The sequence below is a fragment of the Gobius niger genome (genome assembly GCF_951799975.1).
Source record: "Gobius niger genome assembly, chromosome: 3".
Classification (NCBI taxonomy): domain Eukaryota; kingdom Metazoa; phylum Chordata; class Actinopteri; order Gobiiformes; family Gobiidae; genus Gobius; species Gobius niger.
Window position 1 is genome coordinate 40251248 of NC_136854.1, and position 25182 is coordinate 40276429.

Here is a 25182-nt window from a genome sequence, read left to right on the forward strand (position 1 = left end):
TTCTATTTGTGTGTTTCTGGTACGCCCGTATATCTGACGCACATCTGCCCACACAGCGATGGATGGAGACGCTTCACTCGGCTCTTTGGGGACTCGGTTTTGTTTTAAAAAACATCCTGACGGGACGATAGACGCTGTACCGCTGTGAGCAGGTTGTGTTAAAAAGAGTTCCCCTTCCAACGTAGTTACTCAAGTCTAAAATACCATCTCAATGTAAAACATGTTGGTGCAAACACAGAGACGTCCTCGATGCTAATGTTAGCTTTAGCCTCAAAGACAGACGTCCTTGATGCTAATGTTAGCGTTAGCCTCAAACACAGACGTCCTTGATGCTAATGTTAGCGTTAGCCTCAAACACAGAGACGTCCTCGATGCTAATTTTAGCTTTAGCCTCAAACACAGAGACGTCCTCGATGCTAATTTTAGCTTTAGCCTCAAACACAGAGACGTCCTCGATGTTAGTGTTAGCCTCAAACACAGAGACGTCCTCGATGCTAATGTTAGCGTTAGCCTCAAACAAACGCTCCAGCCACGCCCACTCTGAGCCAAAATAACCCTAACCCTTGTCAGTGTAAGAAATTATACTTTGATTTCTGTTACAGCAATTGTTAAACACTTAAAACTGCTGTTTTATGGCCCTTTTGCTTTATTTATTTTTTACTTTTATATAAATGTGGCTTTATTATTACTGTTTAATGAACTGTACAAGTTACATGAGTGATCAGAGTTCCTAAAACACTTGAAAGCTAAATGGCTATAAATGCACTTTTCCTCTGTTACTTGAATAACTATGCAGATTAACAATAATAAATACATTTGTTGTTGAACTCATGTTTCTATCTAATTATTGAATCATTTAGGTATTTTTGTTTTTGGTTCTCAATTAAAATGCAATTAATTGCCATTAATTAATTACAGACCTGTAATTTACTTGATTTGTACAGGCAGAAGCAAGTCAAAATTCATGCCCTTTAGTGTCATTTCAATTCCACAAATGCAGAAAAAAAGATCTGCAAACATTTCACCTAACAAAGGAAAAAGAATAGGACGAACATTGGGGAACATTGGGGAACATCGGACCCGGGAAATGTCGGTACGGGAACATAGGGCTGACCCCATTAGTTGCCACTAGCATTAGCATCCTGTTGCTAGCCGCGGTATTTTGTGCAGCGATCAAAAATACATTTGCGGTGGTTAAAACTACTCACTACTCAAAACGAGATACAACCAATGGCCGCTGGTTGATCTGTTTCCATTGCTGTAATACCTCCATATATGGGCGGCAAAACAAGCTAGTTTCCCATTAGAAAAGCATTGCACTAAAAACTTTCTACAGCTAGATATTGCTCCTGTAATAACGCTGGTTTAGTTACAATTAAAGAAAAAAGCTAATGGCACGGGCGCGGCTACGACTGAACTATGAGCGCCGCGAGGGCCGAGTCTACCGCCCTTTGGCCCTTTTTAGGAACATGCTCTGTCAGCTGAGTAGAAGGAGTCTGTAAATTCACCATGATTTCCTCCTCGAACGTGGTCATTATGGTAAACGGAGAGGAGTGAGGAGAAGCTGTCTATTCATTCTACAGTCTATGGATACAACATGTCCATATTCACTGAGATTTAGTTGGTAAAAGTTGTGTTTGTAAAACGGCGAGAGACAAAACAAGTATCGGTTCAGTATTCGGATATTTGTTGCCAATAGCTGATGTCATATTTTTTCCAGTATCGGATCCGTTATTCCCTATAAAAACATCCAGTATGAACTAGGTCAAGGCGAGAAGAAAATCCTGATTGTTTTCTGATATTGATCAATCTATTTTTAATACAAGATGTTTTATTGCAGTGTTAAAGGGATATTTCAGGATTTTTGACATATGGCCTAATTTCCTGGTTATCCAGAGTGTAGTTGATTTCTGGAGGTATATATTTTTTTTAATCCATGCAGTCCTTATATTTGAAGAGTTTAGTGGTGCTAGGCTAATGCTAGGCTAGTGCATGTCTATGGTAACTAGTGTCCTGCATTAAAAACAGTATGACCCAAGCACAGTGCACTTGAGGCAAATCACTTATAACACCAGACTACCCATATAAATGTCTGTGTTGACTGAATAATTTTTGAAATATAACCATTTTACATTTAAAGGTTATTGACGGAAGTGAGCGGGGGAAGTCTTTAGGAGTTACTGCGCGGACGTTTTGCTCCTCGTATCATTACGCCTCACAATATAGTCCCCCTTTTTATCTGCTTATAAAATCGACATGTTACATTTCTGTGTAAATATACTTCGCATGAAAACACTTCACGTAACTTTATTTAAATAGGGAACACGTGGAAGAGCTTGGTAGCTTCTATCGTGAGCTTTTTTGGAGCTATATGACATGTGGGAGAGGCTGCGTATGTGCTCCGTTTGCCTGGCAGAGCGCACGGACAAAGACCAGACGGGGATATATTAACTCGACTAAAGTAAGGTAAGAGCATATCTCAGTATGTAAAAACGGTGGCCTATTCCTTTAAAAGAACTTATATTTGAGCAGCATCAGCTTCCTGGTTGTTGCTACACAGCGGTGGAGTGATCTGCTAGGTTACTGGATCTACAGTAGTTGGTTTACCTGCGGCCGCCATTACTACACGTGGAATTCATAAAGGAGATTTCTACAAATCAGACATGGCAACGTTTGGAGGACGACCCCATGATTTTGAAGAGGTTTTTTATTGCAAGCTACTAGTTACCATAGACATGCGCTAGCCTAGCACTAGCCTAGCACCGCTAAACTCCACAAATATAAGGACTGTATGAATAAAAAATTCAAACAAATCAACAACACTCTGGATAACTAGGAAATGAGCCCCTATGTCAAAAATCCTAAAATATCCCTTTAAGACGAAAAGAAAATGAAAAACAAATTATATTACTTGTTTTTTTGTACTCTCTGTATGCTGATTTTAAGACAAACATAAAAAAAAAAAATCGAAATCTCAACACTTGTGACACTTTCAAACTTGTCGCCCGAGTTGACGCCGGTGTAAACATGACTGTTCCCGCCTGTGGAGATGAAAGCACGGCAGCTGTTACATGATGCTGTAAACCGTGTCTAAAATGAATGTGAGCGCTCGTTAGTCACTGGCTCATCAGGATTTATTGCCCAATGCCATCTGACTGTGATGTAACCACAGAGAGGGCAGCGGCACACCCAGCAGAAGAAAGCTGCGTCTTTCTTAAACAGCTGCACACAGCATCAAACAATAGTTGGTATTCATTCACACATTTAAAGGTCCTATAACCGTGTTCTTTTTTGTTCACTGTTAGTTGTGATCCAGACTCATTCATAATGTTCTCTTTTTAGGGAGAATCACAGTAACTAAACAAAAAACTAGCTAATTCATGATCACGAGAAAGGCTATAAACAGATGCAGCACACAAAGGTCTGTTTGCTTTAAAGATACTGAGGATAAAACTGCTTTATCTCTACTTTGAGGAAGAAAAAGAAGTCATTGTATTTCATCAGGCAAAATGTCAAGTATCGGTTCAGTATCGGATATTTGTAGCCGATGCCCGATACCATATTTTTTCCAGTGTCAGCTCCGATATCCGGTACCAGCATCGGATCGGTGTAGCCCTAGATGTGACATATTTACTTAAACCTGAACCTCTTAACCCCCACCCTTCTCCAGTTTGGCTTCACCCAAATCTAAGAGCTTCTTGAACAAAGGGACAAAAACGAGGATGAAAACACAACAAAGTGACAAAAAAATCAACAAAAGAGCGACAAAAACACAATAAACAAGCAATAAAAAATGATTTAAAAAAAGGGATGAAAAAGCAACAAAACAAAAAAAGCGCCACAGGAGAGCAACAATAACACTATAAAAAAAAGATAAAAACACGACTAAAAAAAAATGAAAACATGACAAAAAGCCTCAAAAAAATGAGGAGACAATCAGTGTTAATTTCGTCGACTAAAATATTTAGTCTTAATTTTAGTCAAAGTGTTATTTTTGACGACTAAAATTGGACTAAAACTAAATTAAAACTTTCTCATGAGACTATAACTATGACAAAAATGTCCAGATATTTTAGTCGACTAAAATAAGACTAAATAAAAATGAAAAGGTGAGACTAAAATCATCCAAACTTCTATTGACCGTCTGAAAGAGCCTCATATCATCTAAAGTCTCTGCCAAATGAACAGGTTTGAGCTTTGTTCATGTGGAGCAGCTCCATGAAGTCGAGGACCACGATTAAATATGATTATAATGAATATTATAAATATAAGTCGACTAAAACTTGACTAAAATTAAATTACATTTTAGTCAAAAGACTAAGACTAAAACTAAAATAAAATATGTTGTCAAAATTAACACTGGAGACAATGAACTTTCAGACAGTTTTTGTTCCACGTGGATTCTCCCAGTGATGACTGAGATATTCACCAAAAACTAAGATAAAAATCTGTTACCACAGTTACCATAGTTACCATTAGGGCTGGGTAATTAATCAAATTTTAATCTAATCATGATTTTAATAAATGTCGATCACGATAATCGTGTGGTGCGTTTTAATTGAGAAGAATTGACCAGACCTGTTGCATTCTGGAAAAAAAATATGGGCGGCGCAAAGCTGCGGCGCCTGTCAGGTCAATCCCAGGGAAACACTCGGCCCAAACAAACAGGAAGCACAGGACGGCACATGCGGCACAAAGAGGAGAGGATTTTACGAGTAAAATCAGCTACAAAGTTGCGCTAACTCGTCTAATGGGCAAAACAGAAACACGCGAGGAGCCTCAGAGGACCAGGACGCAAAAATATTTTTCCTAGGATAGTTGGTAAACGGTGGACATTCATCATCTAATCAGAAACGTATTAAGATTAGGCACCAGCCCACTATCCTGAAGGCTAGTGACTACGGTAGGGTCAGGGTTAAGCTGATTGGTTGATACATGTATGATGTTTCACTCTCACGACTTGTGACTTGTGTTTTATCTGTTAATAGTTGGGCAGAAAGAAAGTTGAACTAACGAATAAGATGGTGCTTTTATTTTGCCGTGCTGGATCGAAACAGGAAGTCACTTCTTGGGCGGCGTTGTTATGATTTGAAGTTATGCACAGAGTCAATTGTAGCTACATTATGAAGTATTAACGAGCAGGACTGAGCAGTTTTCTTCATATGCAAGATCAGGAGACTTTTTAAAGTTTATTTCAAATAAAATTGATTCAAATCACAATCGTCCAAAATGAGTAAAAAAAAAAAAGTCGTAGGCAGGCGATGGGAGGCTGTATTGTGACGCTAGAAGTGTGAAGATTGTTTTTGCTGCCAAGTTAGCTGCAGTTTTCAGTTTGGTCGCAGCATCTGTTTATTTGCTCCAGGAAAGAACACTTTTTTTTTCTTAAAACAAAAACAATTTAATCGTTGTGATGTCACTTGAACGCAACCTATACATTCACCTTGACATGTTTGTAAATGAATGGCTCAAATTAGGCTGATTTGCAAGAACGCAAAACCGTAAAAAAAAGGAATCCAAGAAATCTATAAAAGTCTCCCCAGCAGACTAACCCCAGGCACCAGCTCTATCACAACAGGAAGCGTGTGTGGAGTCCAGCTGACTTGTGGGTAATTATGAGAGCAGTTGGACTCTGACACGTGCAGAATGTGATTTTCTGATTAGAGGCAGGTCTCGTTCCTTCAGGAGATGACCAGTGGTGTTGCCTGGAAACTGACTCTGCATGCGCTGATGTGTTTGAGCCCGACACTTGCCATGTGCGGCTGCATGAGAGCGGAGGCTTAGCAAAACAGGTGATAATTAAGCAGAATCCCACACGGCCTCTCTGCGGCGCTTCAATGAGGAACCGTTTAATTGATGTGGAGCAAGGGAACGCATCTAAACGTGAAGAGAAGAAGAAAGATGATCATTCTTAATAACTTAACTTACTGCGTTATGTAAGAATAACAACAGGACTTGAATTTAAAGCCTTCATGAAATGTTCAAGAAACACTCAGAAAGATAAGTCCTTCTTATTTTAGAATTCTCAGTGGGTGTGAAAATGTCATGACAATTACAGACTGCGGAGAAAGTGCCGCAAACTTCAGTTCAGTTTGTGAGTAATGAAACAGTGCCACCACCTGGTAAAGAAGCAAAGTTCAGCCAAGGAAAACACTGGCAAACACTAAAGAAAAACACTTTTGTGAATACATTTGCCTGGTAGATGTTTAAAATGTGTCAAATATATAAAGTTAAAGGGATATTTCAGGATTTTTTACATTTCCTAGTTATCCAGAGTGTTGCTGATTTCTGGAGATATTTTTTTTGTAATTCATGCAGTTCTTATATTTGAAGAGTTTTATGTAGTGCAAGGCTAGTGCATTTCTATGGTATCAGCTAGCCTGCATTAAAAACAGTCTGACCCGCTCCACAGAGCACCTGAGGCAAATCACTTATAACACCAGACTAACCATATAAATGGAAAAAATTGAATAGAATCATTTTTGGAATATAACTGACCTTGCATCACATGAATGATCGCATTTTGAGGGACTATTTTCTAGCAGATCACTCCGCCGCTGCGTAGCTTATACAACCATGAAGCTGATGCTGCTCAAATATAAGGTATTTTAAATGCAAAATGGTTAAAATTATTCTATCGACACAGACATTTATATTGTTAGTCTGGTGTTATAAGTGATTTAACTATCAACTTTTTCTTTCCACACACAAAGTTACATAATGCATCATTAACTTATCGTCATACAGAGAAAGGCTAAAAAGAAGATCAACAGTTAAATGGTCAAATTGAAGCGTTATTGTGAAGTATAGAATCATCATTAACTAACGGCGGGTGATTTTTACTCGAGACATACAGTACCTGTCATCAAAATCTATCAAAACATGACAATACATGACACATGTGAGTCGTGTTCTTATATTAAACTGTGTCATGTCTAATAAAATGAAAGAAAAGCATTATGAGGGGACCATATGAAAATGCTCCAAAATTACTGGAAAATTAGGAATTTGGGAACCAAATTTTTTGTTTTTGATCCCCCCATTCCTGGGATATGTGAGACTTCTCTGGTGAAGCTCAGTGTCCTCGGCACAAACAGAGGCAGGAGAGAGAAACTAAATATGTCATATTTTTAATGTGCATAAATGAGCAGCTGACTAAAATAACTATGTGTTACTCACTTGCTGTGAGGCCAGCGACACAAACTCTGCGACAGGAGCAAAGCTGGAGTTGAAGTTGCAAAATAAATGTGGCAGACCTGAATGTCAACCATGAAAGGGAACAAGACTGCCTGATTAAATACACTAACCCTGCCCTAACTTCTATCACTATCACTGAGTGAAAATCACCCAAACATGAGCCTGTAGGAAAAAGTGTGTTTTGGATTAAGAAAATCCCCCAGGCCATCAAAGATGTCAAAGACAAAGCTGAAGCTCAGAGACCCAGGACACTCAGATAAACACAGCATAATGAAAATCACATTAATGTATTTTCTCAGGCGAAAAACACCCGGAAATAGTGTTCTAGGGTTAAGAAACTATTTGCAACTTGTAAAAAGTTTGTGAGTTTATTCCTGGATGCTTTATCCAAGTAAAACTTGTGAAAATGTCTAAGACCCTTTTGCACATGCCATATTGATAACATCAGGACACAAATTGAGTGATACACAGTGCGCTTCGTTAATCAGATAAAAAAGTAATTGATTAAGTTTAGATATAATTAGTGATTCTTGCTGTTGAAACATAATAATGTTCACAGTGTCTGCATAGCTCGGCTCCCGGGCAGAGACGGGTAAACAGGTGGTTTTCAGGTGGTGGCAGATGCTGGTCCTCTGCATAATGCATGATCTGATACTGGAGCGGAGGGGATTAATAAGTTATTCCACAAAGTCTGTGGATCTGCATCATTTCATTTCAGTTTCTCATATACGGAGCACAAGTGTAAGTGGTGAGCGGTGAGAGCGAGAGAGTGAGAAGCGCCAGCTCAAACACAGATAGATTTATAGCTTCAATAAACTGTAGTCTCGGACACGGAGTGGCCAGGGTAAATTTCCACAGCAGGGGGATGCTATCTTCTGCTCAGTCTTCTCATCTCAGAGTCACTTTTAACACAAGTCCACCAAAAACCCACAGTCCACAAACTCACGCACTATCTTCCAATTCACTGTCACAGAAACGTCTCAGTAAGGAATTGTCAACGGAGAGACAGGAAAGTAAATGTAAAAGAAAAAGTATTCTCAAAAACAAGAACTTTGCAGTACTTTAGTCAGACTTACCTTCTTCTCTCCCTCCTTCGCGTTCCCTCGTTTCTTCTCTCGCTCCCCTCTCTCGGCCACAGCTCTGTCCCGCTCCCCAAACAGTTTCCTCGCCCACTCATCTTTCTGCTTCTGCACAGCCATGCGCTGGGAGTGTGCGTGTGGAGGCGGAGGCTGGGGCGGCAGGTGGTCCCCGGGGGCCAGCGGGGCCCGGTAGCGGTCAGCTGGGATCTTACTCATGGGTGGGGGTAGGGTGCTGCAGTTGGCTGAAGACCATCCGTCCGTGGACTCGGCGTAGGACTCCTGGTCGCTGCTGAGGCCGAGGTGGGGCTGCTGCCTCCAGTCTCTCAGCACATGGACTGGTAACCATCGCTGAGGCTCCGCTCCTCCTCCCGCGGCCCCTCCCACCGCTCCTCCTCGCATCCCCGGGGAGAAATGTGAGTGGACCCCTCTCCTGGACGCCTCGTGGTGGGGCAGGGGCAGCGGGTGCGGGAGGTCGGCCAGGTGTGACTCATGGCGGTAGTGGCCGTTCCTCAGCGCCACAGGGGGAGGAGGAGGCGGCGGGGGGTTCGAGGCCGCTCCAAGGGTGGGGCTCCAGGCTTGCTGCGAGGAGGGCGGGCTGTCCCAGTGACGCGGCCCCGGGACATAGTTGTTGGCAGGAGGTCCCCCGAGGTCAACCAGGAGCACCCGGTTGCTCTTCTCCTCGGGCAGGAAGTTGCCGATGCCGCTGTCGCTGTTGCTGCTCGTGCTGTGGTTTTGCTGGGCGTCGTTGTCGGGGTCGTGGAAGGCTCGCGCCCGGACGCCTTCGATGTTGTCGCCCATGTCCCGATACAGGACGGAAACGAACTGAAGAAGAGGCTGAGAGCTGGGGGGGAACTCGAGGCAACCGCCCGTGTCCGGGTCCGGGGTGCACTCAAAGCCGAACCTCCGGGCAACGCTCAAGTGGACCTGAGGCCAAACAGTTAGTGAGAAAAAAGTCAATAAGACACATGAGAGCGAAGATAATCCTGGGTCTGCAATTGTGTTTATGCTGCAGAATATTGTATTTGTTTGATTGTTTAACCTCTTAACCCCCACCTGAACCATGCACGTTTAGTTTAGTTTAGTTTAGTTTAGTTTAGTCTAGTTTAGTCTTTATTACGAATGAGTAACTATTAAAATACTGAGCACGTTTTCTCCAGTTTGGCTTTAACCAAATCTAAAAGTGTCTTGGAAAAAAGTGACACAATGGCAACAAATATGAGACGAAAACAAGGAGGAAAATGCAACAAAAAAGTGAGAAAAATACAACAAAAAAGTGACCCAAAAAGCTACAAAACGTGACAAAAAAAGCGTAGAAAAAGCTGCTAAAAAGCCACAAAAAAGCAACAGAAAAGTGACAAAAATACAAAGAAAAAGTGACAAAAAAACAAAGAAAAAGTGACAAAAATACAAAGAAAAAGTGACAAAAAAACAAAGAAAAAGTGACAAAAATGTGTGATGAAAACGCAACAAAATAGCCACAAAAAAAGAAGCAGAAAAGTGAAAAAACAACGAAAAAGTCACAAAAAAGTCACAAAAGATCTACAAAAAACAGAACAAAAATTATGAAAATATGGCAAAAATGTGACAAAAATGCGACAAAAACAGCCACAAAAGAACAACAAACAAGTGAAAAAAAAGCAACAGAAAATGCTACAAAAGAGCAACAAAAAAGCCACAGGAAGTGACCAAAAAAAGCGTAGAAAACGCTACTAAAAAGCCACAAAAAAGAAACAGAAAAGTAAAAAAATAAAACAAAAAAGTGATGAAAAAGTGACAAAAAACAAAGAAAAAGTGACAAAAATGTGTGATGAAAACGCAACAAAATAGCCACAAAAAAGTAGCAGAAAAGTGAAAAAACAACGAAAAAGTCACAAAAGATCTACAAAAAACAGAACAAAAATTATGAAAACATGGCAAAAATGTGACAAAAATGCGACAAAAACAGCCACAAAAGGACAACAAACAAGTGACAAAAAAGCAACAGAAAATGCTACAAAAGAGCAACAAAAAAGCCACAGGAAGTGACCAAAAAAAGTGTAGAAAACGCTACTAAAAAGCCACAAAAAAGAAACAGAAAAGTAAAAAAATAAAACAAAAAAGTGATGAAAAAGTGACAAAAAAGTGACAAAAGATCAACAAAAAACAATTAAAATCTGGCAAAAATGTGTGGAGAAAACGTAACAAAAAAGTGAGAAAAATACAACAAAAAAGTGATGAAAAAGTGACAAAAAAAGCTGCTAAAAAGCTGCTAAAAAGCCACAAAAAAGCAACAGAAAAGTGACAAAAATACAAAGAAAAAGTGACAAAAAAACAAAGAAAAAGTGACAAAAAAACAAAGAAAAAGTGACAAAAATGTGTGATGAAAACGCAACAAAAAAGCCACAAAAAAAAGTAGCAGAAAAGTGAAAAAACAACGAAAAAGTCACAAAAAAGTCACAAAAGATCTACAAAAAACAGAACAAAAATTATGAAAACATGGCAAAAATGTGACAAAAATGCGACAAAAACAGCCACAAAAGAACAACAAACAAGTGACAAAAAAGCAACAGAAAATGCTACAAAAGAGCAACAAAAAAGCCACAGGAAGTGACCAAAAAAAGCGTAGAAAACGCTACTAAAAAGCCACAAAAAAGAAACAGAAAAGTAAAAAAATAAAACAAAAAAGTGATGAAAAAGTGACAAAAAAAAGTGACAAAAGATCAACAAAAAACGATTCAAATGTGGCAAAAATGTGTGAAGAAAACGTAACAAAAAAGTGAGAAAAATACAACAAAAAAGTGATGAAAAAGTGACAAAAAAAGCGTAGAAAAAGCTGCTAAAAAGCCACAAAAAAGCAACAGAAAAGTGACAAAAAAACAAAGAAAAAGTGACAAAAAAAACAAAGAAAAAGTGACAAAAAAAACAAAGAAAAAGTGACAAAAATGTGTGATGAAAACGCAACAAAAAAGCCACAAAAAAGTAGCAGAAAAGTGAAAAAACAACGAAAAAGTGACAAAAAAGTCACAAAAGATCTACAAAAAACAGAACAAAAATTATGAAAATATGGCAAAAATGCGACAAAAACAGCCACAAAAGAACAACAAACAAGTGACAAAAAAGCAACAGAAAATGCTACAAAAGAGCAACAAAAAAGCCACTGAAAGTGACCAAAAAAAGTGTAGAAAACGCTACGAAAAAGCCACAAAAAATAAACAGAAAGTTAAAAAAATAAAACAAAAAAGGGATGAAAAAGTGACAAAAAGAAGTGACAAAAGATCAACAAAAAACGATTAAAATGTGGCAAAAATGTGTGAAGAAAACGTAACAAAAAAGTGAGAAAAAATACAACAAAAAAGTGATGAAAAAGCGACAAAAAAAGCTGCTAAAAAGCCACAAAAAAGCAACAGAAAAGTGACAAAAATACAAAGAAAAAGTGACAAAAAAACAAAGAAAAAGTGACAAAAAAACAAAGAAAAAGTGACAAAAATGTGTGATGAAAACGCAACAAAAAAGCCACAAAAAAGTAGCAGAAAAGTGAAAAAACAACGAAAAAGTCACACAAAAAGTCACAAAAGATCTACAAAAAACAGAACAAAAATTATGAAAACATGGCAAAAATGTGACAAAAATGCGACAAAAACAGCCACAAAAGAACAACAAACAAGTGACAAAAAAGCAACAGAAAATGCTACAAAAGAGCAACAAAAAAGCCACAGGAAGTGATCCAAAAAAGCGTAGAAAACGCTACTAAAAAGCCACAAAAAAGAAACAGAAAAGTAAAAAAATAAAACAAAAAAGTGATGAAAAAGTGACAAAAAAGTGACAAAAGATCAACAAAAAACGATTAAAAAGTGGCAAAAATGTGTGGAGAAAACTTAACAAAAAAGTGAGAAAAATACAACAAACAATTAAAATACCGAGCAAGTTTGGCTTTAACCAAATCTAAACGTGTCTTGGAAAAAAGTGACAAAATGGCAACAAAAACGAGACGAAAACAAGGAGGAAAATGCAACAAAAGAGAAACAAAAAAGGTGATTAAAAAGTGATAAAAAAGTGTGAAGAAAACGCAACAAAAAAGTGAGAAAAATACACAAAAAAGTGATGAAAAAGTGACACAAAAAAGCTACAAAAAGTGACAAAAAAAGCGTAGAAAAAGCTGCTAAAAAGTCACAAAAAAGCGATTAAAAAGTGACAAAAATGTGTGACGAAAACGCAAAATAAAGCCACAGAAAAGTAACAGAAAAGTGAAAAAAATACAAAGAAAAAGTGACAAAAAACAAAGAAAAAGTCACAAAAAGCAATTAAAAAGTGACAAAAATGTGTGATGGAAACGCAACAAAAAAGCCACAAAAAAGTAGCAGAAAAGTGAAAAAACAACGAAAAAGTGACAAAAAAGTAACAAAAGATCTACAAAAAACAGAACAAAAATTATGAAAATATGGCAAAAATGTGACAAAAACAGCCACAAAAGAACAACAAACAAGTGGCAAAAAAGCAACAGAAAATGCTACAAAAGAGCAACAAAAAAGAAACAGAAAAGTAAAAAAATAAAACAAAAAAGTGATGAAAAAGTGACAAAAAGAAGTGACAAAAGATCAACAAAAAACGATTAAAATGTGGCAAAAATGTGTGAAGAAAACGTAACAAAAAAGTGAGAAAAATACAACAAAAAAGTGATGAAAAAGTGACAAAAAAAGCTGCTAAAAAGCCACAAAAAAGCAACAGAAAAGTGACACAAATACAAAGAAAAAGTGACAAAAAAACAAAGAAAAAGTGACAAAAATGTGTGATGAAAACGCAACAAAAAAGCCACAAAAAAAAGTAGCAGAAAAGTGAAAAAACAACGAAAAAGTCACAAAAAAGTCACAAAAGATCTACAAAAAACAGAACAAAAATTATGAAAACATGGCAAAAATGTGACAAAAATGCGACAAAAACAGCCACAAAAGAACAACAAACAAGTGACAAAAAAGCAACAGAAAATGCTACAAAAGAGCAACAAAAAAGCCACAGGAAGTGACCAAAAAAGCGAAGAAAACGCTACTAAAAAGCCACAAAAAAGAAACAGAAAAGTAAAAAAATAAAACAAAAAAGTGATGAAAAAGTGACAAAAAAAAGTGACAAAAGATCAACAAAAAACGATTCAAATGTGGCAAAAATGTGTGAAGAAAACGTAACAAAAAAGTGAGAAAAATACAACAAAAAAGTGATGAAAAAGTGACAAAAAAAGCGTAGAAAAAGCTGCTAAAAAGCCACAAAAAAGCAACAGAAAAGTGACAAAAAAACAAAGAAAAAGTGACAAAAAAAACAAAGAAAAAGTGACAAAAAAAACAAAGAAAAAGTGACAAAAATGTGTGATGAAAACGCAACAAAAAGCCACAAAAAAGTAGCAGAAAAGTGAAAAAACAACGAAAAAGTGACAAAAAAGTCACAAAAGATCTACAAAAAACAGAACAAAAATTATGAAAATATGGCAAAAATGTGACAAAAATGCGACAAAAACAGCCACAAAAGAACAACAAACAAGTGACAAAAAAGCAACAGAAAATGCTACAAAAGAGCAACAAAAAAGCCACTGAAAGTGACCAAAAAAAGTGTAGAAAACGCTACGAAAAAGCCACAAAAAATAAACAGAAAAGTAAAAAAATAAAACAAAAAAGGGATGAAAAAGTGACAAAAAGAAGTGACAAAAGATCAACAAAAAACGATTAAAATGTGGCAAAAATGTGTGAAGAAAACGTAACAAAAAAGTGAGAAAAAATACAACAAAAAAGTGATGAAAAAGCGACAAAAAAAGCTGCTAAAAAGCCACAAAAAAGCAACAGAAAAGTGACAAAAATACAAAGAAAAAGTGACAAAAAAACAAAGAAAAAGTGACAAAAAAACAAAGAAAAAGTGACAAAAATGTGTGATGAAAACGCAACAAAAAAGCCACAAAAAAGTAGCAGAAAAGTGAAAAAACAACGAAAAAGTCACACAAAAAGTCACAAAAGATCTACAAAAAAACAGAACAAAAATTATGAAAACATGGCAAAAATGTGACAAAAATGCGACAAAAACAGCCACAAAAGAACAACAAACAAGTGACAAAAAAGCAACAGAAAATGCTACAAAAGAGCAACAAAAAAGCCACAGGAAGTGATCCAAAAAAGCGTAGAAAACGCTACTAAAAAGCCACAAAAAAGAAACAGAAAAGTAAAAAAATAAAACAAAAAAGTGATGAAAAAGTGACAAAAAAGTGACAAAAGATCAACAAAAAACGATTAAAAAGTGGCAAAAATGTGTGGAGAAAACTTAACAAAAAAGTGAGAAAAATACAACAAACAATTAAAATACCGAGCAAGTTTGGCTTTAACCAAATCTAAACGTGTCTTGGAAAAAAGTGACAAAATGGCAACAAAAATGAGACGAAAACAAGGAGGAAAATGCAACAAAAGAGAAACAAAAAAGGTGATTAAAAAGTGATAAAAATGTGTGACGAAAACACACAAAAAAGTGACAAAAATACAACAAAAAAGTGATGAAAAAGTGACCTAAAAAAGCTACAAAAAGTGACAATAAAGCGTAGAAAAAGCTGCTAAAAAGCCACAAAAAAGCAACAGAAAAGTGACAAAAAAACTAAGAAAAAGTGACAAAAATGTGTGATGAAAAAACAACGAAAAAGTCACAAAAAAGTCACAAAAGATCTACAAAAAACAGAACAAAAATTATGAAAATATGGCAAAAATGTGACAAAAATGCGACAAAAACAGCCACAAAAGAACAACAAACAAGTGACAAAAAAGCAACAGAAAATGCTACAAAAGAGCCACAAAAAAGAAACAGAAAAGTAAAAAAATAAAACAAAAAAGTGACAAAAATGCAACAAAAAAGCGATGAAAAAGATCAGTTTAAATGAGTTTTGTAGGTCTAAGTTTTCAAATGAGGCGTTCCACTGGCCTATAGGGTGTGTCCTTTTAGACTTGGGTAAAGCTAAACTTGAGAAAATGGCGGGGATTAAGAGTTTAATGAATAATTAAACGTGTCCTGCAGTGCAAGACAATAATAAAAATAAAAAAACATTTCTGTTACAAATGTTCTGAATAAAGCTGATCATAAGATAACATCATTTTTCAGTGAATGTAAAATAACTGTTTCTCCAACACTAATAAAACATCCTAATCATTTACAAACACAAACTTTACACAGACCTGGTGCTGGCAGAGCTCTGGATCCACAATAAAAACATGACACGACGTCCTCAGGCCCGTATAGTCGTCTCTGCTGTGGTTAAAGTATCTGTCGTCGTGATCTTCTGAGGCCTGCATCGTCACCAGCCCGAAGAACCTGCGGTCGTCAGGACAGCACGCACTGAAGGCCAGCTTCTCTGCAGGGTACGTGGCCAAGACCTGCCCTCGGTCACTGCACAGGCGGACACTGTCATGCATGACCTGTGAAAGCAGAGGAGGCACCTTCATGAATCAGTCTCCATGCAATCACTGGGAACATGGGCTTAGTGTAACAGTAACAGGACATACTGCACAATAAACGTTCAAGTATTTTCACTGAGAGGGTTCACAGTCACATTTTTATTGTAATAAAACTGATCTGAAAGCACTACAGTGGACAATCATTCATTCATTCATTCATTCATTCTCTCCCGTCAGTGATGGTAAACACGTATGTAGCCACTCAAACGTGGTCTCTCCATCAGGCTCACTGTGTTTGCGTCAGCTCTCACATCTAACGTTGAATCTAAGATGATTCTTGGAGTCTGATAGTCTCCAGTTTAGGGCTGGGTACTGTTAGACGATATCAGTATGGTATAGAAAAAATACTTTATGTACTACCAGTATGTAAGCAGGCACCGAAAAAAAAAATCGTAACAGGAAGTATTATTTTATTTTATTTTTTATTATATTATTTATTATAGATTTTATTATATAATAATATAATATTTAATATGTTATTATTACCCCTCCTGGAACCGCCACCTTAACGTGGTGGAGGGGTTTGAGCACCCGAATGATCCTGGAGCTCTGTTGTCGGGGGCTTCGTTTCCCCGGTAGAGTCTCCCATGGCGAACAGGTCCTAGGTGACGGGTCAGACAAAGAGCGGTTCAGAAGCCCCTTATGAGAAACCAACAGGCCCGGTTAATAGTGAGGCCGTCCTTCTGTGGACCCACCACCTGCAGGAGGAGCCATAAGGGGCTGGTGCAATGTGATTTGGGCAGCTCCAACAGCTGCCCCCACGACCCGGAAACGGAAAAGTGGAAGAAGATGGATGGATGGATGGATGTTATTATTATTTATGCGGTTTTCCATTCAGCAAATAGATTCATCACTGGAGATGGTTATAGGACCCACCACTGTGATCTTTGTGCTTAAGTGTTTACAAAGCTCTTCTTGGTTCCTTCCTGATTATTTGTTAAATATAATATAAACGTCAGGTCAAATGCTGACCAGCTGAGGTCTCAGGTCATTTTGACTCTTGAGTCTCACCGTGTAAAGACAGAATGGGGGAAAAAGGCCTTTTGCTATTTTGCACCAAATGTCTGGAATGAAGCACAAAAACCTTTTGTGTGGATAATCTTGTGACCTTTTATCAGTTTAAATCCCTTGTAACGGAGTGTCCTCCATGTGACCGCTCTTGTTTTTAAGTTTTACACGATTTCTTAGTATTGTGTTAAAGTTGTCTGTTGTCTTATTGTTATTTACCTTGTATGTTTTAACAGGTCTCTCTTGCAAATGAGACATTGAGTCTCAAGAGACCACCTGTATAAATAAATAATATTATTATATTTATAATTTTTTCAATTTTTTTTAGTGTTTTTGCTGAATGTTTACCCTTTTTTTTTTTTACATTTTATAATTTTTGTCCCAATTTCAATTCTTGTTTTCTCAATTTTTCCCTTATTTTTTCCTTTTTTTTTTTTTTTACTAATGTCTTCCCTTTTCCCCCCATTTTCACACATTTTCACCTAATTTATTCCCAATTGTTTTCCCTATTTTTTACACAACTTTATTTTATCATCATCACAATTTCTCCCAATTATTCCCCATTTTTGACACATTTCCTGACATTGTGTTGAACCCGATATTGTAAATTAGCAGATCTTCCACACATTGTTGTTTTGTTTTCTGGTTCTACATGACAAATATATTAGTATGGGTATCGGAAACCAAGTATTGTTAAAGTACCGGTATCGAACAAAAATATATAACACTACCCAGCCCTGATCCAGTCACCAAAAGTGCAAGTAACATGTCACCGATATTCATTACATTTAAACTGGAATGAGAAATGAAAACGTAGAATCCTTTTTCTTTGGTCAATAAGGAGGTGGACAGTAAACGAAATATATATATTTAAATTGTGCCCAGGGAGAGAGGAGTGGTTTGTTAAGAGCCTGATTGACCCACGCATGCACAGTCGAGATGGGCTTATACAGTAGGGCTGCAACTAACGATTATTTAGGTAATCGATTAATCGACCGATTATTTTTACGATTAATCGATTAATCGCTTGGCTGTGAAAGGTGCATGGAAATTGTATTTTTTTTTAATGCTTTATCACATAAAGCTAAGGTGGCGCCACTTGAGGACACGTGGATGGAGTAAACTTAAAGTAAACGTTTGTAGGAGGTTCTTTGTGCTAATTCTGCTTTGATTGGACGAGACAAAGACAGATATTTATGAAATTTACGATGTACAAAACACTGCAGACCCTAACTTTAAAAAACAAAGTAGGTTTTCATCCAAAATACATAATTGTCATGTCTTTTTTGCTCAATTTCAGTCTGTGTTTACTAGAAAACGATTAATCGATTACTAGAATAGTTGACAACTATTTTAGTAATCGATTAGTTGTCGATTAATCGATTAGTTGTTTCAGCCCTATTATACAGTAAGTAAAGGGGAGAAGAGCAGAGTAATGAGTCCTACCTTCATCATAACTAAAGAATGAATCTTTTGCTCAGCTCGAAGCCGCCTCATGCTCCCTCTGATGGCCTGCAAACTGTCATTCTCGAGGCTCGCCCCTGTGGACGCGAGCTCGATGGATCCCAGGTATCCGACGATCATCCCCACATTCAGGATCCCCTCGTTGGACTCCATTCCCAGGTCAACCCCGTCCGCCGCCTCTCCCTGGTGCTGATGGAGGTTGAGATGTCTGAAGTCCGTGTCCAGAAAAACCACGTCGTCACTGATAACCTGAGCCATCTCCTCCTCTGAGAGCAGGTTCGGGTTGCTGTGGGAGCGTGTACGATAAGGGGGATACTCGGGATCGGAAGGCGGGCGAGGTCTGGGCGCGGACGTGACCCTCTCTTTGTCCGAGCTGCCCGACGAGTGGCTGGAGTTTTCGAAGATCATGTTGAAAATGCCGCCGGACTGCAGCTCGGCGACGACCTTCTCCGCTCTGTTTATGCCCATGGTTTTAGGATCCATTTTGGGCTTGTACCAACCCCCCCGGGCGCCAGATCTGCTGTTGTTGTTGTTGTTAATGCTGTTGTCGTACAGGTAGTCTAGCTCGTCATCGCTGGAGCAGGAGTCCACATACGCCGCCGCCATGTTGCTGCCGCTGTGGTGTCGGCTGCCCGCACCGCGCTGATGGTGATGCTGCCTTTTGGGTCGGTCCCCTTCGGAAATCACCAACTTCAAAACCCCAGAGCAGCGGCCGATGAGCTTCACTACGTCTTCGTGGGACGCCTTGGAAACATTGATGTCATTGACCGACAGAATGGAGTCTCCGGACCGCATTCCCACGTAGTCAGCGGGGCTTCCCTTAAGGATGCAGCTGAGGACGCAGGGGCTTTGACCGGAAACAGTGAATCCGTACCCGCTTCTGCCTCGAGCCACCTCCACAGCCCGAATGCGCCCCTGCGGAGACGGGTGGGGCAGGTTGAACCCGCCCCCGACACACGGACGTCTCTTGGACGAGGTGTCCATTTCCCTAAACATTGTGCCAAATGTCGTATTAGGCGACAGCGTCAAGTCATGTCTTCACATCATATCCAGGTCTTTCCTCGGTAAATGTGAGCTGTCATACGGTTGAGAAGTTCAGTCTTCATTCTGAATCTGCATCTGAAATCCCAGTAACATCACGGGGCTCCTCCTTTCAAAACCTGCCAACACAAGGAAAGTTATTAGAGCAAATCAATATTCATATGCGATGGAGTCTGTAGAAATGTACAGTAAATCAATGGTACATGCTAGATAAAAATATATTGTTATTTATTTATTTAAAATGTTACTATTCTTAATTTATTTACAAGCTACATTTTAGTAATGATGCTTTGATTTTTTTCCCCCACATAAAATTGAGCAAATTAACAAGCAGTGTTGTGGAGTAACTGTATACACGTATTTAGAATACTGATTTTGAGTAACTGTATTCTGGTAAAGTTACTCGCTCATTAGAGGGTATTTAGTTACTTTCAAAGGAATAAATTGCAGTTACTTAATAATTACATTTCAGTTTCATATTCATAAGTATATTTGTGTACTGGTGTGAGCGCAGCCGCCTGTGCTCCAACACCAAGAGATGGTGATCGACTCCAGGAGGAAGACACTACAACACACACTGCTGAACATCCAGGGGGAGGACACTGAGGAGGTGGACAGTTCACCTGGGTGTTCACCTCAACAGTAAACTGGACCAACTCCCTGTACAAGAAGGGCCAAAGTCGCCTCCACCTTCTGAGGAGACTGAGGTCCTTCAGAGTGAGCAGCCTCTGCTCAGGACCCTTTATGACTCTGTGGTGGCCTCTGCTCTCCACTACGCTGCCGTGTGCTGGGCCCCGGGCCGCACAGAGCGGGACAAGAACAGACTGAACAAGCTGGTCAGGAGGGCCAGCTCTGGACTCTGTGGAGGAGGTGAGGGACAGGAGGGTGTTAGCCAAGCTCCATCATGGACAACACCTCCCACCCACTGCACGGAACTGTAGAGGAGCTGAGCAGCTCTTTCAGTGGAAGACTGAGACACCCTCAGTGCAGGACGGAGCAGGTCCTTCATCCACACTGCTGTCAGACTGAACAACAAGACTGTGAAGTAACATGTGCAATAACCCCTTTGCATAACTATGTGCAATAGTCGCTGTATCAGCGCCACTTATTGACAACCTGCATTAGGACTGTAAACTTTTCACCTCGATATTCTACTTTATAATCTGTTCTAATTTTGAGCCTATTTTTATTTATTCTTATTGCCTTATTGTTATAATTCCGCCCCTTAAGATTTCTGCTTTAGTGTAAATAACATACCTCTTATCTCTACTATTTAACTGTTTTTAACTGCACACTTCCTGTCTATTCTGCACAACCTGAGTGATCTTATTGAATGCCAAATGTAACAAGTGACTTACTCCGTTGTGAGATCAAAAAAGGATTATCTTATTTTATCTTATCTTCATAGCTCTGTGTTATTTTGGGCTGTGGGCATTTGCAAAGTGCTTTCATGCATTCTGAATTAGTGGCAAATAAGTTGGTAACAGGCGATGTAACAAGTGTAGCTGCATGTTTTTAACCATACGCCCTTGTTATGCATGATTATAACGCAAATCAACTTGAAAGTATTCAGAATACAGTACTCTGATTAGTATTCTGCATCTAGTATTCTCCTCAACACTGCTAACGAGTACAACTACTACTACACCTGAACAGTACAGCTTGTTTAAAGGTAGGGAGGTTAGTGTGAAGCTGAGAGTCAGTGGGCGGAGCTTACAGGTAGCTCACGCGCACCTGAGAGCGCTGTCATTCAAACGGCTGACAGTCTGAGCTGACGCCAAATCTGACAGCCGTTTCACTTGTTCACAATCCTTTGTTAATTTACTTCTTCGGATTCATTTTTTGCGGAGGAAGGACTCGTACACGCCGTGCAGTCAATCCAACAGGAGGAAAAAAAGTTAGCTTGTTAGCATATTAACTCAAAGTAGCCAAAACGCGTGCACATGCTGTACGTTAAATACCATTTTCAACACGTCATTAAACGTCACGGCGCTTTCCAACGCAAACGCGCGCGTGCCTCCTTAAATAAACACACTTTTCAAACTTTTTAGGCTGAAACTTACTCGTCTACTCGCAACCGCTCATGCTAACTCCTAAGTCCCGCCCCCTTAGCATCCACGATTCAGGAATGTCGGTCTGTTGCTACGGCGACCGGACTGTACACAGACTTCTGGAAGCCGCCATTGGCCGTTCGAGCTGTCAATCAAGCGGCGGACAGTTATGTGGGATAAATTGACAAAGCTAGCTAGAGGTGTCACAAAAGTAAAGTAAAAAAGAGAGAAAAAAGAAAGAAAAGAAAAAGTATCGCGCAGGTGTCAAGCGTAATTCCTGCGGTTGCTGTTTTAACAAAAGAAAAGCGGTAAACGCACGCATTTCGTCACGCATTGGGTAAATCTTTTGGTTGGGGGAAAAGACAGACACGGAGGGGAGGGAGACAGCTGGCAGGAGTCGGTCTGACTTTGTAAACGCGAACGCACACTGCAAACTTGTAGGATTTATTGGCTCTTTTTTTCGTGTTTTGTCAAAGTTTGTTCAAGCGGGAGAGCGAAAAAAACAAAACAAAAAACAAAAGGAAAAAGGAACAACTACTCATGCTCCCCCCCCTTACCTTAGCCACTTCTCTGCATCCGGCGGTGATGTCGATCGTGCCGTGTCCATAGTTTTGTAGCTAAGGTTAGGAAGGTAAACTCCGAGGCGATGTGTAAACAAAAGAAAGAGGCTGCACCATCTGGCGGAGTAGCCTTAAGAGGAGCAGGACTGGAGGAGAGGGAGGGAGGTGTTTGAAGAGGGCAGAATCAGGGCTGCACTGACAGGAAGCGTCTCTGCGGTGGGGTAAATCAATTAGGGGGTTTAATACGCCGCTTTACGAGAGGTTTTTGTTAAAGAGCTGCTTTCTTTGGCTGAAATGATGATGTTTTTTTTTTTTTAGTAGATGGGCTTCGTTAACCCCTTAACTCCCACCTGAACCGAGCACAAAAAAGGTGGGGAAATAGCGACAAAACTGAGACGAAAATAATGGTGGAAATGTGAGAAAAAAGTGACGAAAAATTGATGAGAAAGTGGCAAAAATGTCACAAGAAATTGACCAAAAATGGAAGAAAAATGACAAAAATGTGACAGAAAAATGACAAAAATGTGACAGAAAAATGACAAAAATGTGACAGAAAAATGACAAAAATGTGACAAAAAATGACAAAAATGTGACAGAAAAATGACAAAAATGTGACAAAAAATGACAAAAATGTGACAGAAAAATGACAAAAATGTGACAAAAAAATTACAAAAATGTGATAAAAAAAAATTACAAAAATGTGATAAAAATTTGACCAAAACAATACAAAACTTTGACGAAAAAATTACAAAAAAATTATTTAAATTATTTAAATTTGAAAGCCGAATGTACCAAGTGAATTTCTCCATTGTGAGATCAATAAAGGATCATCTTATATCATATTATAGTAATAGAAAAAATGCATTGTTTTCCAAATTGACTTTTGTTTTTCAATTGCTTGTGGCATTTCCCGGTTCAGCTTTGGGGTTCAACACTCACACAAGTGCCATGATTTTAGCTTAAGGGCCATATGGCAGAAATGTGTAATCCTCTTACCTTTAATCACTCAATGGGAGAGATATCAAGACAATTCCAACTTAATTAAAAGGAATGGGCCCGTTTGGAGCCATAGGAATATATATATATACGGGAGAGACCAGATGCTAGCAACATCTTTGGTCTTTTTGCGTGACTGAGGGCACAGAGTTCTTCTGTGATATGTTCTTACCTGAGCTGAGTTGATACATACCTGTCTGGTCTTTGTACCTGTGGAAGAGCTTGGTCGCTTCTAACTTCACCCCCATTTGGAGCCATAGGAATATACTGGGAGAGACTAAAAGCTAACAAGATCTTTGGTCTTTTCGCGTGACTGAGGGCACGTACAAAGACCAGACAGGAGCGTGTCAACTCATCTAAACTCGGGTAAGAACATATCTCAGTATGGAATGGCGCTGAAACATGTAAAGGTAAAAGATCTTTAACATCTCTAACCTTAGTGTCTGGCAAAACGAACCTAAAAAGTGATACTAGAACACAAGTAGACACAATGAACGTTACGAAGTTGCGTTGTTGCTGTGTTGTGTCACCTTTTTTTCTTTCTTTTTTTTAAATTTTGGTCACATTTTTGTTGAGGTTTTGTAAAAAAAAAATTGAGTTTTGTCACATTTTTGTTGAATTTTTGTCTTTTTGTCTTTTTAGAGTTTTGTCACATTTTTGTTGAATTTTTGTCACTTTTTGGTTGAGTTTTTGTCACATTTTAGTTGAATTTTTGTCTTTTTTTTTAGAGTTTTGTCACATCTTTGTTGAGTTTTTGTCACATTTTAGTTGAATTTTTTTTTTTTTTTTAGAGTTTTTGTCACATTTTTGTTGAGTTTTTGTCTTTTTGTTTTTTAGAGTTTTGTCACATTTTTGTAGAATTTTTGTCACATTTTTGGTTGAGTTTTTGTCACATTTTTGTTGAATTTTTGTCACATCTTTGTTGAATTTTTGTCACATTTTTGTTGAATTTTTGTCACATCTTTGTTGAGTTTTTGTCACATTTTTGGTTGAATTTTTGTCACATCTTTGTTGAGTTTTTGTCACATTTTTGTTGAATTTTTGTCACATTTTTGGTTGAGTTTTTGTCTTTTTTTTTTTGGAGTTTTGTCACATTTTTGTAGAATTTTTGTCACATTTTTGGTTGAGTTTTTGTCACATTTTTGTTGAATTTTTGTCTTTTTTTTTTTTTAGAGTTTTGTCACATCTTTGTTGAATTTTTGTCACATTTTTGTTGAATTTTTGTCACATCTTTGTTGAATTTTTGTCACATTTTTGTTGAATTTTTGTTTACTTGTATTGTATTGTATTACTGTAGATCTATTGGTTCCAATGGATTACCATGGCAACGCCCCTGGAGTTCTATCACAGATGTGTGGAATGTTTACAGCTGTTCTAAATGTGATGATGTCATCATCTCTGTATGACCTCATACCTCAGACAGTCATTCCTTCACACACCCACGAGCCTTTCGACGCATTTGACACATTTTGACGTATCTCCACGCATTTTGACGCATTTTGACGTATTTTGACGCATTGAATTGCATTTTGTTGCATTTCAACGCATTTGCCACATTCTCTGACACATTTTGTGGTTTATCAAAGCATTTTCCAGCTTTTTTCACAAACGCCTTCGTGAAAAAAGCTCAGTCCATGAAAATGTTTGGGAAGAAGCGTTCTTCCGACGCCGCGCTCATTCAGGAGCTCCGGCTTGCGCTCTGTTCAGCGGAGAGTGTCAATCTCTCTTTGCAGAAGCAGGTGCAGAGCAATAAAGCATTGTTGGTGAGGGACCTCGCCGACAAAACCCTGCGTTCACAGGAGGAACTGTTTGTCGAACGCGAGGCCCTGAGGCAGAGTAGAGCTGAAGTCCAGGCTCTAAACGCCAAAAACCATGGTCTGAATGAGGAGAACTTAAGGCTTCGAGCGGCCGTGTCAGAGCGGGATGCCAAAATTCTCCTCTTTCAACAGGAAAAGGATAATCAGAAGGACAGTTTGACGCTGGTTATCGATGCCCTGAAGACGAACTACGGACAGCTGAATGTAGCAGGCGCGAGTCTTCGTAAGAAGGTTAAAGACCTGGAAAACCAGGTTGGACAGCAAGCGCTTTTGCTACAACAGCAGGACAAGGAGCTGACCGAAAATCATCTCAAGCTTGAACAGTTCACGCTGCTTGAGATGAAACACGCCACCCTGACAGAAGAAGTCCACCAGATGGAGGAGAACATGAAGACTCTTCAACAGGAGCAGCAATCCATGAAGGAGGCCCATAAAACTGCCGCAGAGGAAGCCAAAGAGACCATTTCTGCATTGAAGAAAGAGGTCAAAGTCCTCCATACAGAGCTGGACTCACAGCAGAGAGC

The 25182-nt window shown here is 38.8% G+C and overlaps 1 protein-coding gene across 4 annotated transcripts in view; it reads right to left on the minus strand.

Annotated features, from left to right (window-relative positions):
* Positions 1-22007, minus strand: part of rgs12b (regulator of G protein signaling 12b) — an 83529-nt gene extending 61522 nt beyond the window's left edge. For 3 of the 4 annotated variants that reach the window (XM_079553250.1, XM_079553248.1, XM_079553251.1), the window contains exons 1-4: positions 21298-21332; positions 18176-19353; positions 15443-15682; positions 8271-9197 (exon numbers count right to left, since the gene is read on the minus strand). In XM_079553250.1, coding sequence (XP_079409376.1) covers positions 8271-9197; positions 15443-15682; positions 18176-19189 — 2181 coding nt within the window. In that variant the 5' untranslated portion in view covers positions 19190-19353; positions 21298-21332. Of the gene's footprint in view, positions 1-8270; positions 9198-15442; positions 15683-18175; positions 19354-21297; positions 21333-21842 lie in introns of those variants that run through there. The other variant, XM_079553249.1, reaches the window with a different exon arrangement.
* Between the last annotated feature and the right edge of the window lie 3175 nt (positions 22008-25182).